This window comes from Cataglyphis hispanica, chromosome 25, assembly GCF_021464435.1.
Source record: "Cataglyphis hispanica isolate Lineage 1 chromosome 25, ULB_Chis1_1.0, whole genome shotgun sequence".
Classification (NCBI taxonomy): domain Eukaryota; kingdom Metazoa; phylum Arthropoda; class Insecta; order Hymenoptera; family Formicidae; genus Cataglyphis; species Cataglyphis hispanica.
The window spans coordinates 17,247-33,636 of record NC_065978.1 but is presented as its reverse complement, the minus strand read 5'-3'; the positions used below and the strand labels follow the sequence as shown (position 1 = coordinate 33,636).

Sequence of the window (16,390 nt, the reverse complement as noted above, 5' to 3'; positions counted from 1 at the left end):
GATGCTCGCGGAAAAAAATACATTTGCGTTCTTTTTTTATTTTTGTGAGAAAAATCTTGATGGCATTTTTAGCACCACGATAAACCAAAATCTTAAATATCGTGCATGGATTAAGCAAATTAAAATAAATCAGAATTCTGTATATAAATTACATTTTTCGTTTTCAAAAATCGGTGGATAACGTCATTGACAAAATTGTTTGCTTATATCAATAGTTGTTTATAATAGTTGATACTACGAGAGAGAGAGAGAGAGAGAGAGAGAGAGAGAGAGAGAGAGAGAAGTAATGGGATAAAATAAATAAAAATTTAACAATTTTTATGAGAGACTTGATTTTAAGGATCAAAAGTTTTATTTTTTTACGTGAGAGAATTTCTATTATTTCTCTTAATTCATTTATTTTTTCTAGACACGCGCTCTTTACTCTCTCTTATCTTGAAATGCTTTTTTTATACTTCTCTTTATCTCACACGGTTTTCGCGAGTTCGATTTATATGTATATATACATACATACTTACATATATATACTTACATATATATATATTCTACTCTTAGATTGCCAATTAACGTTGTTAATGTATTATAATATTTTTTTTTCGTAATATATCTGTCATTGTTTCGCATCACTCTTAAGAGAATACCTTACATAGAAAAACAACATATAGCTCTTAAATAAAAGCGTTTTTAGTGTACTTTAGCTGCCTGCGGCGCATATCAATATCCATTCTCTTTCTCTCTCTCATTCTCCCTCTCTTTTTAAGTAATATTAATATAAAGTATTATTAATTAATAAATATTAAAATGTTAAAATATTCATATGTAATGTGTAATTGTTAATTAATAACTATTAATATTTAAGTAATTATTAATAAATCAAGAGAGAAGGGGAGAAGAAATAAATAAATCTATCAATTATTTAAAAAAGTAAATGATATAAATATCTTCTTGGTCAACTCGTTATAATTTTGTATTTGGCTATATTTGCAATTTATCTATAATAAACCTCGTATAATAAGGATTTTTAATTAATATATTTTTCCGCTTTGAATATATCAGAAAATTGCATGAAGAAAATAGTGATTGATACACATTACTGATCATAAATCAATGTATTACAATTTCTATTTGTTTCATGTTTTCTATATCTAATTTAATCTACTCTTTCTTTTCCTTTGCTCTAAAATATATACTTATTATTTTTTAAACGCAAAGGTACAATTAGAATAGATTTTCTACTTATTGATCGTATCAATAAGTAAAAAGTTCAATTCAAAATTTAATCATATCAATATTGCTCACACTGTATTTAAATTTATTAAGATTATGAGCGATAATTAAAGTGCGTCGCAAAGAGCTTAATAAAACGAGATGATAATTGGTGTTATCGGCTTAGCCCTTTTGTACCTCTCTTAATACGACGCAGATAAAATTACAGCCGCCGGAACGATCACGTATCTATCTAAATATAGTACGATTAATAAGAAAAAATTGACTAAATATTAAAATGTCTTTGCGATGAGCGGATATTTACATAGACATGAAGAATATGAATGCGTTACGGATGTTGCGTTATTATTCTAAGTATCATATATAGTGCCTATATCGCGCATTTCTCTTATACATTTTACATACATATGAGATATTAGCGGGACAAAATTGAGATACGTCACGCTCGCCTCAGGGATAAACGGGATTGAATTCGGTCTAATCTTACATATTGAAAATCATCATGGGATGATGGATATATATGTATTGATTGAAGAGATGACGGATGTTTTTATGTGAATTTTATTTATAAAAAGAAATTAATGTGTGTACAAGTATGAAGAGAGGAGGTTAACATGATCCCATAAGATCCTCACGTCGTGGTTTTTTCCGTAAATATTGTTTTTTTTTCTTTTCTTTTCTATATTATCGAGGATGGATCTGTGCTCTGTGCATTGGCTAATGGAAAAGATAATGGTCAAAGATAAGGATGCATGTGAGAAAACTAAATAAAATGAATGTGAAAGCGAGGAAGATGAATAATGTTAACAATAGTAATGATTCAATTCACACAGGACTGTCTCAATCAAGAGGTGGAAAATCCTTGACTATAAATGGGCACGCTTCTTTCTTTTCGTATCATTTCATAATTAGACGCTTATCATAGTGATATCAATGTGCGCTCGCGTATGCTTATTAATCACATGATTAATTCTCCCGCGTTTAGATACTATATAGTGTCGTTGATATTAATTAATCCAGAGAAGCCTTGCTGCCATAATAATCGCAATACAAATACTTGTTTTCGTTCGTCTTGTGACAAAAACGTACATATTAGAGGTTCATTAAACGCTTTGAGACTTGCTTTGAACAAAATTTGTTTCTTTGTCTCTTTCTCTGACCATCTATTTCTTTCTGTATTTCACAATTCATATATAAATGTATATTTATAAAAGTACGTATGATATAATAGAAGTCGTTAACAAATTTGTGCAACTTACAGAAGTATCGAGCTATATAAATATTTATTATATTTTAAAGAATTAAGTCTAGGCAACCGCTCTAGTTATTACTTGTATATCGTTATATCTTCATTAATAGCATACTTACATAATGAAATAAAGTGAGAGCAGCATGTATGTGTGTATGTGTGTGACATTGCAATACATATAATTATCATGTCGATTTTCGTCACAGAGCGAAATGATTGAAAGAGGTCTTGTCTTCTTGGCAAATTAAGTGCTGTCAACACTGATGAAAAAATGTAGATGAAAAATAAATCAAGACACATTACGAGATTTATGAATGCGAAAGACAATTTACATTAAGTTTTGCTTTTGCTGCCATTTGGCTTCTTACTTTTCAACTTTGCAATTTTTAAGAATATTGTTGGCAACCCCACACAATCTTTTCTAATCTTATCGTCAATAGATCAGATTCTCTACTATTTTGTTTTATACAATAACACATTTAACTACAAACATACTATATCATTTACTACTTTTGACAAACTCTGTGAAAAGCAACGCCCCTCCGGATTTTCTGGTAAATGTATTCCGATTCATTATTACTATATCTGCAGGCTTTGTAGTCAATCGAAAATAATAATAATAATAATAATAATAATAATAATAATAATAATATAATAATAATTATAATAATAATTATTATAACTCTTCTATCTCTCTCTCTTTCTCTCGCTCGCTCGCTTTCATTCTCTCACTCTTTCTTACAAGGATGTAGCGTCTTAATAGATGGTGGGTCGGGAAGTAGCAGTTGTAAAATCCTAAGCGTCCCATTCGAAAAGACAAATCTAAGGATTTCACTTCTTCTTATTTTTGTTGTTCGCGCCTCGCGGTGGCGTCACCGGCCGTCCCGCATTCAAACCACCATAAGTAAATTTCCTCTTATCAGCTGGTTTTAAAATCTGAAAACTGCACATGAGAGTCTCGTCTACCGACATCATGGCACCTGCATTGTCAAATTCGCCGCAGTAATTTGGAGCCGAAAATAATGTCACCAACTGTCTTTTGGCAAAGAATTCATAACCATCTTCCACCACCTGAGTAATAACATTTCAGATTTTGAATGCATCAAGATCTTACAAAGTCATGAAAAGATTCTATCAACTATATATTTAAAATATTTTTACCTGATGTGCACGACATATAAGATCAAAGTCATGTTTGTGTAAAAATTTGGCAACGACTTCTGCGCCAAATGTAAATGATACACCACGATCGTTTTCGCCCCAACCCATAGTATCTTTATCGGGATCAGACCATAATAAATCACAGAGCAATCCTTGATCAGGTACATCGGTCGGTCTCATGATACGTCTAATCTGCTCCATGCTCTGCAAATCTGGACTCAGGCCTCCATGACAGCAAAATATCTTTTCGTCTACTATCGCAGCAACTGGCAGGCAGTTAAAACAATCAGTGAACGTTTTCCATAGTTTAATGTTGTAACGACGTTTACCTAAAATATAATTTTATCTGTATAATATAGAGAAAAAGACAAGTAATAAATATATCATGAAGGATTCTATATTCATAACAAATAGTTACACTCATCATAAAATCCATATATCCTATTGATGGATGCACATTCATGATTTCCTCTCAACAAAAAAAAATTTTCTGGATATTTGATCTTATAGGCAAGAAGGAGACAGATAGTTTCTAAAGATTGTTTCCCTCTATCAACATAATCTCCTAGAAAAAGATAGTTGCTCTCGGGTGGAAAACCACCATATTCAAATAATCGCAACAAGTCGTAGTATTGCCCATGAATATCACCTTGCAAAAAAATTTTATAATATCATTAAATAAATCAATATTATTGAACATCTCTTTCACTCAAATTAAAATAATTATTTTTCTTTATGCTTATAGCATTTATTTTGCTTACCACATATTTTCAATGGTGCTTCAAGCTCTAAAAGAATGGGTTGTGATAGAAAAATTTCACGTGACTTGAGACACAATCCTCTAATCTCTACTTCTGTCAACTGAACATTTTTGCCTGGTCTTGCTCCTCGCACTAAAAAACATGCGAAAAAATTATGCTTTGATGACAATAATATCGATAAACACATTGCAATTTTATATTATCAACTATATCATTTCTATTACATCGTTCCTTTTTTCTATATATCTTTTAATATATGATTATTGAATTCTTCTGGCAAAGAAAAATATAAAGTAGAAAATAAATCAATATTAAATATTCATATTTGTAAATCATTGGATACATTCAGTACAACGTTCACATAATAAGTAGCTTTGTTGTTGGTTTACACTTACATTTATCCAAAATTTAAAAGCTATGCCGATCATATATAGCCGTTTAAAGAATAGTTTTATATTAAATACATTCATTATAATAACCAATTCACTATCATTCTCAGCATCATTAAAATTTATACAAATAAGAAATAAATATTCCATATATTTTCTAAAATATGAATTACAAATCAGTCAATATCACATAAAGCAGAATCCCCTTATACAATACTGGGCACATGAGTCAACGAACCACTCATTAAAACATTACATAAATACAAATTTTGTCAGTAAATACACTTGTCTCATCCGCTTAATATATCTTTCTCATTTGTTCCTCTATTTTCCAGGGAACGAAACAGTTTGGACGTCAGATATAGCTCAATGCATTCATAAATGAAATGAACAATCCTCATTCATCGACATAAAAGCAAAATAGATACCCGATGCAACAGGATTTTATTACGGCACGGAGAGACGAACCTCGCCCAGAATCACGGCGAAAGCGAGATGTATATGCGGTAGTCAACCGCGTTTTTTATGTAAACAAACTAACGATGCAAGAGTGGGAGTTTATAGAGACACGATCATCGGTCTCGGAGGACATTGCGTAACGACAGAGGGTAGCAAAATTGTGATTCAGGGCGGTGTTTTACCGTGCCCTTGAGAGAGAAAGATCTGATCGCGGGTGTCGTCGTGGCATATAGTCGAGCAGACTTAGCGGGAAAGAATGCGAGGAAACGCGGGAGGATGACGAGCAAGCGTACGGGAACGAGCCAACGAAAGAAACGACGTTCGTCGCGCTGCGTCGCCATCCCCCCCTTTTTTCTTCCTTGCTATAGTAGAGCGCATCGACCAGTTTTACCTTCCAAGAGCCGAGCTATGATGTTGTCGATGTTCAACTTGTCGGTCTCAGCCATCGGGCCGGAGTCTTAGTACGCGTCCCGGGCTTCACACGGAGCACCTTAACACGAGGATGACTGTCGATCCGCCTGGATTCCTTCGCTTGGATGTCGCACGACACTCGGGATCGCGCTCGCGGCTTAACGTACAAGGTACTTCGCAATGGCCGCCCGGATAACCGCGCACTCCACTCCCTTCCGCCTCCTTCCCTTCCACCGTTCCTCGCCGCCTAGCCGCCTTTCCCCTTTCGCACAGCCACGCCGCGACCGAGAGCTCGTAGCTCGCTCGCTTCTCGATTACTCGAGCATGCGCGTTTATCTAGTCATGGTTTCCTTCTTTTTTTTTTCTGCTCACGCGACATGCGATGCGTTACCATTCGATATTCAGCGCTGCCAATATAACGAGATCATATGCACTCGGGGACAGTCACTCCGAATCATTTCGAATAAAATAGGGTACTACGCATGCGTGGAAAAATCTCACGAGAGATTTAGGATCAACGATTTTTTATACATCACGAAATTACCACTGGTTCGTGACGATTGTTAGTTCTATTGTTTTTTAACCAACGCCGATAAGAGATGCCGGAGAACGTGGTACATATATTTTGACGACATTTTCTTTCCTCCTTTATGTTCTTTTTTTCTTTTTTTTAATTAAATACGTTTATCTTAATTGATTTGCCGCTCAAAATCATATCATTACATACGAGAGCGATAGGTTAGGTGTTTGCGTCTTTCGACATAAAATATAAAATGCATGAAAGGCGGAAACTATATTTTCTTTTCAATAATATGGTCTATTATTTTATTTTCATCTTAATTCCCGTACATATTTTAACATGTTTATCTTGTTTTATATTCTAAATTATGTATTTTGTAATTGAGCTTGAAGTTAGAATTTTTAAAAATAAATTTTTATTTTTTGTTTTTTTTTTTTAAGCTAAACGGCGATCATATTGATGTGAAAAGTGCCAACTGCGAGTCCCAGAATAATGATGAAGAGAGCACTGAAAATGATGTACATTTTGAACCTATAGTTTCTTTACCTTTAATTGAAGTGTCCAATAATGAGGAAGATGAAGTAGAAATGTTAAAATTGTAAGTTAAATAATTGTAAGAATATTTATTTTATACAATAGATTTATAAAATAATATACATATAATATCTTTTTTATCATTCCTAGGCGAGCAAAATTATATCGTTATGATACATCGAATAATCCAGCAGAATGGAAGGAGCGTGGCACAGGAGAAGTCAAATTGTTAAGACACAAGATAAAAAACACAGTTAGAGTAGTCATGCGCAGAGACAAAACCCTCAAGATCTGTGCTAATCATTTTGTGACTCCATGGATGGAACTAAAACCAAATTGTGGCAGTGATAGAGCATGGGTTTGGAGTGTACTTGCTGATTTTGCGGACGAACAACTCAAGCCGGAATTGCTCGCAATACGTTTCGCGAATGTCGAAAGTAAGTTTTGAATTGATGCATTAAAAATCTTGTATGTATGAGAAACACGATATATGATAAATATAAGAGAAACAATATTGCAAAGAATGTTACCGCATTATTTTATTTGTTTACTAGATGCATCAATGTGGAAAGAGGCATTTGAAAAAGCTAAGAAGATTGTAGGATCTGAATGTGAGATTTATGCTGGCAAAAACAATCCAGAACAGAAGCATGGTGAAAGTGATAGTGAATCCAGCAGCGATGTAAGTTATGATGAAAGTACTGATAACGAGGACCAAACAAAGTTGCCTAAACAGACTGGAGAATCTGCTATTTCTCAGCAGAGAGAAGTCGAGAAAGTGCCAACAATGTCGACAGAAAAAAAAGATGTAGTAACGTCAAATGAGGAGAAAATAATCAACGAAATAACAAAGTTAAAAGTGAAAGACGAAGGTGAGAAAAATTAATAATGAATTATGAAATATATATATATATATATATATATATATATATATATATATATATATATATATATATATATATATATATGGAGACACAAGTAACACAGAGTTTATTATCAAATGTCACATTCCGATTTTATGTACGCAGACGTGCATATCATGCCATTAAAGTTTCATTATTTGAACATTGATAAATATGTAAGTAACATTTTTTAGCAACGTTAGAGAAAAACTAAATAAATTTCCAAGTTACGCGGTAAAACTGTATTTATACGAATGTTAGATATGTGATTTTTTAAAAATTGGAATCGTTTTTAAATCAATACAAAATTGTATTTGTACTTGTATTGAAAGAGTGTATGTGAGAGAACGTATGTGTGTCGACTGTTGGGAGAACAGAAAATGAATAAATACAACGATAATTGTATAAACAGAAAATCTTCCGAATTTTATTTATTTCTCAATTCAGGAAGATGATCTATGCATTAATCACTCATTTTTTGATAGTTATGAATGATAGTTAGAATGATTGTATATCATGTCTGTCTTAAGAATATCAAATCGTATGTTGAAAGAATTACAAATAGTATATTATATAATAATATAAAATTGATTCATTTGTTACATACTTTACAATATATCTTAATCTACAATCACTCTGACAATAGCGCATTTCCTCCTTGAAAAATATTTTCAATAAATTTTTTTATTGTTTTTTTTTACATGTAACAAAGAGGTTGAATAATTATATATATTATTTATAAATATTTAATTTGACAGATAGACAAGTATATTCCTGGATGTAAAAAGCCTATATTTTTAATTTTTATCACCTAATTTATTTTGCATTTGTATGTATTTATATATATATAAAAAAAAAACAAAGCATCCATAAAAAACAATCATGAATAGCAAATAATCTTACATATTTGTATAAAATATGATCAAGAAATGCTTCATCACAGAGAAATTCAATAAGCAATGTGTAACAATATACTTTGGTATTTTGAATAGCGTCCAAATGTGTATATTTTAATTGATGTTTATGTAAAATTGGATGAAATATATTAAATAATTCACTACAAAGCAAATAATCGATATTCGAAACTAAATTATTAGACATTTGGAATCATTAATAAATTTGATTATAATTCTTTATAGTTCATCTCTCGCTGAGAATGACTGTAGAATGTTTCGTCTTTCTTCCATCGTACGTTTCTTCTGATTAGATAATTTTCCTCTATAAAGAAGCCCTCGTACTCGCGTCTCTTCTGTTTGTACGAAAACATCTCCTTTTTCTAGGATCTTCTCCATAGTTTTTACATAAATCTTTGCAGCTTCCCGTTGCTCTTCTGGCAGAGTTTCTTCGAAGATCCTTGCTTTCTTTAATATTTCCTAAAAAAAAAAGAATAGAACATTTTTTTTTAGAGAGAATTTAGTAATATGACAAATAAATGTGATTATTTTAATTCTTTTTGTTTAAGTTCATATATTTATGAAGCTGACATTCTAGTATTTTAGCATAATCAAATGGAACATGTAAAAGAATTTAATTCTCTTTGTTACTAACTCGCTATTTTATTTTAGATTTTATTGCTCCATTTGTTTCGTTAATAACACAGTATTTTATATTAAATTGATAGATACGGTAACATATAAGACAAATTAAAAAATACTAAGAACATAAAAATATTTTTTAATGTTATCTAATTATTCTGGTCTCTAAAAAAAAAAAAAAGATTTCCAAAGTTTTTGTTTTTCAAAAAATGATGCCCTGTTCAACTAATAAATTATATTTTTCTTATTTTATTAGCACTAAATTACCTGTCTCTCTTGTTCGTTCGCGATTTTGAATTCCTCGGCTAATTTATCCAACCGTTCCACGCATCCTGGTAGACCTAGGTATACTCTCGACTTGGATCTGACGAATCGCTTCAAATATTCCCCGGTGAAATCGGAATCTTTCTCGGTGGTAAATCTAATCGGTTCCGATTTACCTTGAACGAATAATAAGACTACCGGAAAATCCTCTTTCTTGATATTATAACGTTGCGCCAGATCGGAATTATCCTTATTGCCAAAGTCCTTGACGCCTACTGTAGCTATCAGAAGATCCTGCGAATCTTTAGTATCGGCTGCCACTGTCCCATATTGCTCGTGTTTGCCACCATATGGAAAGGCGACGTCAAATTTAACAAGTACCGCCTTGAATTTGGGAATCACCTGCGATCATTAAAAAAAAATGTTTTTTATAAACAGCTTCAAAAGAATATGTTTAATTGCAAAATCCTGTATTAAGAAAATATTATATAGCGAACAAGTGCGCTAATAATTGAAATTGTTTTAACCAAGGGGTAAATCAGTCAGTAAAAAACCACTGAGGACATTATGGTGTACAAATTCGAGGTATTGCTAGGGCATTAGTGGACATTATTAAGCATTGCTTGAATTTAGACATTACTAGAATAGTTAGTAGAAATTGTTTTTAACCGTTTATTGCTCACGAAAAGTATCGGAGAAATATACGAGAAATGTATTTTTGGATATGGGCATCAATGTATTTAATTAGATGTGTTTGTCTTTTTTTTTTTTTTAAGCGATCGAATTATATCTTGGCATATCTAATGCATTTACAGCACATTGCTAGGCCATTAGTGGGCAATAGAAAAATATAATAAAATAGAAAAATATAATAAAAATACAATAAAAATTTCGGCAGTAATACCCACAAATTGGGCATTAGTAAGCATTGGTGTACATGATTTTTGTCTGCGATTTACCACTTGTTTTTAACTGTTTATTGCTCACGAAAAGTATCGGAGAAATATACGAGAAATGTATTTTTGGATATGGGCATCAATGTATTTAATTAGATGTGTTTCTTTTTTTTTTTTTTTAAGCGATCGAATTATATCTTGGCATATCTAATGCATTTACAGCACATTTAAAAGTATACGCGTAAAAGAGATAGCGTTATCGCTTATTCTTATTTTAATAGTTGCAAATACAGTCACGATTTTAGCGATTATTACGAACATATTGTGTTCTACAAAAAGTGCTATTATTGAAATTTGTATTCAATTTTTATTTATTTTTAAAAAGTTATTAATTGATTTTAATAAATTAAGTAGTCAATAATCGTTGGTTTAAAATGCCTTCTGTGCTATGAAAACATCGCTATAATAAACATTTCAATTATTTAAATAAGACATATATATATAAATAAAAGACATATATATATATATATATATATGTCTTATTTAAATAATTGAAATGTTTATAATAGCGATGTTTTCATAGCACAGGAGGCATTTTAAACCAACGATTATTGACTATTTAATTTATTAAAATCAATTAATAATTAACTTTTTAAAAATAAAAATTGAATACAAATTTCAATAATAGCACTTTTCGTAGAACACAATATTCGTAATAATCGCTAAAATCGTGACTGCATTTGCAACTATTAAAATAAGAATAGGCGATAACGCTATCTCTTTTACGCGTATACTTTTAAATGTGCTGTAAATGCATTAGATATAATTCGATCGCTTAAAAAAAAAAAAAAGAAAAAGACAAACACATGTAATTAAATACATTGATGCCCATATAAAAAAATTGTATATATATATATATATATATATTAATTTTTCAACAGTGTTAAAAGTGTTATGTATTAAAAATTAAATGTATTCTGTTTTATATTGTTTCATTAATCTCTTCATTGAACTCTATATATATATATATGTGCGCGCGTGTATATATATATATATATATATATATATATATATATATATATATATACATATATATATTTATTTTTTCATTAAAATTAATTTGTTCAAATCATTTTACTCTCCTTTCAAATATCAAAATTATAAAAATCATAAAGTATGGAATGAAATATCCGATCTTGAACTTATTTTCGAAAAATTTTGATTCTTCTGATTATAATTATAAAGTATATCTGTGATATATTTATGATCACAATTCGTACATTTACTATTAATTACAACATAAATTCTATTTTATCAAAAAAATGTATACCTGAACACTTAATCGATTCGTCCATGTCTAATATAGGTGATTATTATGAATAAATAACGCCTGAATCAAAGTAAAATACAATGGAACTTGTCAACGTGACTGGCTCGTAACTATAGTAACTTTAATAAAGCTAAGCGCAGTGAAAATCGATTGAATATTTCTTCATCATTATTTTTTATAAAATTGCAAAGAAAATACAGATACATACGCTTTATTCCGTTTTCATTAAATTACATGTTGTAGAGTTATATAAAATAAAAATTATTTTCATAACTATGTTAATTTCATAACTCCTATATTTAATTTTATCACACATGTTTCATTGATAAACAGAATTTTTTCTTGCTTTACACATTACGTATAAAAATCTCGTGTATATATATATATATATATATATATATATATATATATATATATATATATATATATGAGTGGAATATATATTTGAGAAATTTAGAGAGAAAGTATATATTTTATTACACGTTGTTTTTTACGTTAAAATAATCTGGCGAATTTCGATTTATATTACTTGGCGTTGAAAATTATCGATTACAATCTCATGCTTCTTTTCCATACCTTGTCGAACGAGTAAGAATCCAAAGGCACACAACCTTTACAATCTTCACCGGTAGTAACATGCGAAGCGATGACAACGACGAGCATAAACACGAGACTCGATCGAATCATGATCTGGAAGAATTTTGACGTCCGTGCAAGTTCACGTACCTGCTTAAAGTCAATCAATTAACTACCCTATCCCGTTTACTTTGCCGAAACGAACGGCACTGTCCTGTTCGCAGCTGACACTTGCGAATGAACGCGCGCACGTAGTACGTGGCGGTAAAACACAGCCACGACGTCAACCATTCAATGATCGACCTCTTACCGGTCCCGGTTAATGACATTTGATCGAGCCTCTAATTATCTACCTGTATATGCTAATCGAAGAAGAGTAGATCAAATAGAGTAGAAAAGAAAGAGATCCGATAAAAAAAATGTATAGTCCTCTATTCTAAAATTCCCTATTTTATATTTTTGTCTATTTTTAATCAGCTGTTTTCTTTCACAATTAGATTCTTCTTTGTGCTCATGCTCTCCCGCATTTTTCTGTGTGATTACTACGAAAATTATGTGAGCGAGAAAGAGAATGAAATAGAATTCACGATATTTTTATTTTACACATATATTAGTAAAATGAATTTTAATAAATAAAGTAAGGGAAACCGCGCGATAGGAAAGTTTTAGAATAGAGAAAATATTCGATTCTGATAATCTTAAAATAGAGGAAATTTACCCTTTACATTTTTTTTCTTTATAGGCTAGGTTCGGGGAACACACTTTTAGCGCTATGAGCGTGCTCTATCTTTGTTATTTATTGAAGTTGAACAAGGATAGAGCACGCTCATAGCGCTAAAAGTGTGCTCCCCGAACCCAGCCATAGTATCATCTCGTGAACTGATAGCCAAACAAATATTTTACTTCCGTATATTCGTGGATTTGAATACATAAAATTACAGAAAATCAAGAAAATATTTTTAAATAGTTTGTTTTTTTAAACAAAATAAAATAAAATTATTTATATCGTAACTTGTAGTTTTATTACTTTAAAAGTAATTACTTTAAAAATAACATGCAATGCGTAAAATTATTGTAAAATTATATAAATTATATTTGCACATATATTCATTGATTCATTTGTAATCAATTTCACATTTGTTATACAATTTGTTTACATTTCGTCAAAACAATCTCCTAAATATTTTTTGTTATATTTAATTTTTAATTGTTATCGATATTTTATATATTAAATTATTTTCCTTTTTTATGTTCTAATCGTGGCCTTCCTTTTTTTGTGGTTGGTTTATCCTTTCCTTTATTTAACAAAGGATGAGTTTCTATAAATTATGTCAGTATTAGTATAAGATTAAATCATTTATAATTGCTTTTAAACATAATTATCTTATGTTAGCAATATCTTACCATCAATTGGTGCCCCCTGTAAATCTATATCATGCGAACGATGTTTCTTTATTGGCACTTCATGTGATGTCACTTGATTGTCTTCAGAATCTTCCACATCTGGGGATATAGGTAGAAATTGAAGAGAACCAATATCTTCAGTTTCCTCATCAGAGCTACAAAATGCAGCAACTCTGTCAATTGATGCTACATCAACTTCTATTTCTTCATCCTGTGCCTCTTCTCCCTGTACCACAGACTTATCTTCATCACTCAAATCAAATTCGCTTTCCCTTTCCTCGTATTCAACATTTTCATCTAATTCTTTGAAATCTGGTGCAAACGCAGACCAATTCTCCACCTGGTTTTGTGCCCAAATAGAAACTACACCTGATGATATGGATGCAATTATTGGTCTCACTGGATGCCACTATCGTAGAAAAAGAATTACATGTGTAGAATACATTGTATGTGTGTGTTGAACACTTATTGTATCATATTTTAGTTAAAGACCTCAGAAAAATCATTATGGCAAGTATATCCATTTTCTTACCACAACATCGAGTAAAAGCTCGCCCTTAGTTCCGTGTAAAATTTTCACCAAATTTCCAATACTTTTCTCCCACACATACAATGCATGTTGTCTCGCTGATCCAGCACATACATATTCTCCATCACCCGAAAAGCAACATTTTTTCCACATGGTTTTATTTACAAGATCTTGCAATTTTTGAATTGGCTCAGGTTCACCATCCTTGCCACATGCCAATATTTCTGTACTGTCATATACACGTATTACTCTATCAGATGTATTTACTAAAAAACAGGAGCCTCGTCGCGCAAATTCTATACTCTTCACTGCTGTATTACTAGCTGTACCCTGTGTTATTTTGTAAGAAGCTTTCACAGTTAATGTCTCAGCATCTAAAACTAAAATTCTACCACGAGCATTCCCTGTGTATACATAATCCCCGCGTCTATCAAATGACGCTACTATGTTTAAATCACTCTGAAATTAAAATATTGTTTTTATCAATGTTATTTTCAAGTACGTGTGTAAAGAATTATTGGGATATTATTAAGATTGAATTCACAATATGTACATTATGCTATACATCAATATGTTATATACATCATATAATACATACATCTTCATCAAGCGGTATAACTCTATGTGTTCCTTCAACATCGACCATAACAGCAGCATGTCGCATTGGACATACCAGAAATTTGTTGAGATTTCTAGGATGAAACTGCACTTTTAGTATCGGAGAAGGAAATCTATATTTCTGATCACATTCTCCCGATAGAACATCCCATATACATACATTATTATCTGTAGAAGCACTTAACAACTTATGACCATTTCTAGACCAACTAAAAGATACAAAATAATTTTAGTATGCTTTAATATTTAATCTCTTGTAGAATATGCAGTTTTTTATATTCTTTTTGGATTAAATTACTTCTTTTATTAATAATTTTTCATATACTCTCACAAGTAATTTTCTCAATCGCTTCATATACCAAAATTGTTTCACATTTTTGTAAACTGTATGTCTTACCTCAACGAACAAACAGGATGAACATGAGCACTAATAATTTTAGCTATACCACGAGTTAAAAAATCCCAGATTACAATTCTTCCATCATTGCATCCAACGGCAAGTAGTGTTCCTCTCTTATTAAATGTACATGTTACAGCAAGAGATATACAATCTAATGTACCATCAAATTCCTAAAAAAAAAATAATTATTAAAAATACAAGGTTAGTATTACTTATTCCATTAGTAAAAGTAGAATTAAAGTAGGACACACCTCTGGATAATTTTGCCCAAATGATTCTGTGAAAACAATATTGAAGTATATTATAACCTAATACTAAAACTATAATACTAGAAAAATAATTGCTAAAAATTAAAGCTTTACTATGTCTTTCTTTCTACTAAAAATTATTATAAAATTTATGTTGAGAGAAGTGAAAACATACAACATAGCAAATAAAATTTTATCATATTCCAAATATTTACAATTAAATGGACATCTAAAACAATTATAAACTCTATAATAGTTTGATCTCATTATTTATCACATGTATTTTGTGAGAAAACTAATTTAATCACTGTAATATTCACCTAATAATTCCAAATTCATGTTGACAATATCAAAGTTATGTTTACTACGATTATTGTACTACACCTACATACGTCTATTCGTTTTGTTTGCACTTTCTACACTGTTTTCCTTTCTCTTCAATGTGTGTATGGATATGTGCGTATGCATATGTATATGTATGTGTATATGTATGTGAGATATTATTTACTATACTTTCTCTATCAGAATACTATACATATATGTATGTAATCTAATCTACTAATTTAATTTATATGTCTTATAATAAATTAAATATATTTTATATGCTGATCCAATATGAGCAGACAATATATTTCTTAAAAATATTTGAAAATGTTTAAAAATATTTTTTATAAATATTAAAATAATGGGTCACCCCTTTTATGATCATTAAAAAATGTTTATATTTTATTAACATTTGCTATTTCAAATAAATATTTCATGTAAAATAAATAATTAATAAACATTAAATTTATTAGTTTTACAATCAATTATACAATGTACAATTAATTAACAATAAATATTAAAAATATTGTCTGTTCATTGGTGAAATGCATTAGGGAAATTCTTCTTCTAATATCAATTTTAATTGAACAAGCAATTTTACATTTTTAAGTTTAATATTTAAATATTATTTTTTGTAACATATATATATATAT

The 16,390-nt window shown here is 30.4% G+C and overlaps 4 protein-coding genes across 4 annotated transcripts; 1 reads left to right on the top strand and 3 right to left on the bottom strand.

The window, feature by feature from the left end:
- Positions 1-1,772: 1,772 nt before the first annotated feature.
- On the bottom strand, positions 1,773-5,922 carry LOC126858530 (serine/threonine-protein phosphatase alpha-2 isoform). Its single transcript, XM_050608935.1, has 5 exons — positions 5,638-5,922; positions 4,399-4,530; positions 4,056-4,286; positions 3,638-3,966; positions 1,773-3,547 (listed from the first exon to the last, which is right to left on the bottom strand). The coding sequence occupies exons 1-5, from the start codon at positions 5,690-5,692 to the stop codon at positions 3,308-3,310; spliced, it is 987 nt and encodes a 328-aa protein (XP_050464892.1). The 5' UTR covers positions 5,693-5,922; the 3' UTR covers positions 1,773-3,307.
- A 201-nt stretch (positions 5,923-6,123) lies between these two features.
- Positions 6,124-7,647, top strand: LOC126858536 (ran-specific GTPase-activating protein-like). Its single transcript, XM_050608945.1, has 4 exons — positions 6,124-6,271; positions 6,618-6,775; positions 6,862-7,148; positions 7,266-7,647. Exons 1-4 carry the CDS (start codon positions 6,257-6,259, stop codon positions 7,595-7,597), a joined length of 792 nt encoding a protein of 263 aa, XP_050464902.1. The 5' UTR covers positions 6,124-6,256; the 3' UTR covers positions 7,598-7,647.
- Positions 7,648-8,013: 366 nt separating this feature from the next.
- Positions 8,014-12,549, bottom strand: LOC126858538 (endoplasmic reticulum resident protein 29). Its single transcript, XM_050608948.1, has 3 exons — positions 12,215-12,549; positions 9,416-9,814; positions 8,014-8,986 (listed from the first exon to the last, which is right to left on the bottom strand). The coding sequence occupies exons 1-3, from the start codon at positions 12,323-12,325 to the stop codon at positions 8,747-8,749; spliced, it is 750 nt and encodes a 249-aa protein (XP_050464905.1). The 5' UTR covers positions 12,326-12,549; the 3' UTR covers positions 8,014-8,746.
- A 745-nt stretch (positions 12,550-13,294) lies between these two features.
- On the bottom strand, positions 13,295-15,837 carry LOC126858520 (retinoblastoma-binding protein 5 homolog). Its single transcript, XM_050608923.1, has 7 exons — positions 15,734-15,837; positions 15,417-15,442; positions 15,163-15,335; positions 14,746-14,974; positions 14,151-14,606; positions 13,619-14,027; positions 13,295-13,533 (listed from the first exon to the last, which is right to left on the bottom strand). Exons 1-7 carry the CDS (start codon positions 15,750-15,752, stop codon positions 13,448-13,450), a joined length of 1,398 nt encoding a protein of 465 aa, XP_050464880.1. The 5' UTR covers positions 15,753-15,837; the 3' UTR covers positions 13,295-13,447.
- Between the last annotated feature and the right edge of the window lie 553 nt (positions 15,838-16,390).

Bases quoted from the DNA above. Each gene is read 5' to 3' on its own strand.
- LOC126858520 (XM_050608923.1), bottom strand. The intron at 14,607-14,745 runs GTATGTATTATA...TTTTAATTTCAG, and splicing joins TTATACCGCTTGATGAAGAT to AGTGATTTAAACATAGTAGC. The intron at 14,028-14,150 runs GTAAGAAAATGG...TTTCTACGATAG, and splicing joins AGCTTTTACTCGATGTTGTG to TGGCATCCAGTGAGACCAAT.
- LOC126858538 (XM_050608948.1), bottom strand. From the start codon at position 12,325: ATGATTCGATCGAGTCTCGTGTTTATGCTCGTCGTTGTCATCGCTTCG. The intron at 9,815-12,214 runs GTATGGAAAAGA...TAATGATCGCAG, and splicing joins ATTCTTACTCGTTCGACAAG to GTGATTCCCAAATTCAAGGC. The intron at 8,987-9,415 runs GTAATTTAGTGC...TTTTTTTTTTAG, and splicing joins CGAACGAACAAGAGAGACAG to GAAATATTAAAGAAAGCAAG.
- LOC126858530 (XM_050608935.1), bottom strand. From the start codon at position 5,692: ATGGCTGAGACCGACAAGTTGAACATCGACAACATCATAGCTCGGCTC. The intron at 4,287-4,398 runs GTAAGCAAAATA...TTTTTTTGCAAG, and splicing joins AGCACCATTGAAAATATGTG to GTGATATTCATGGGCAATAC. The intron at 3,967-4,055 runs GTAACTATTTGT...ATTATATTTTAG, and splicing joins ATATGGATTTTATGATGAGT to GTAAACGTCGTTACAACATT.
- LOC126858536 (XM_050608945.1), top strand. The intron at 6,776-6,861 runs GTAAGTTAAATA...TATCATTCCTAG, and splicing joins GAAGTAGAAATGTTAAAATT to GCGAGCAAAATTATATCGTT. The intron at 7,149-7,265 runs GTAAGTTTTGAA...TTTGTTTACTAG, and splicing joins ACGTTTCGCGAATGTCGAAA to ATGCATCAATGTGGAAAGAG.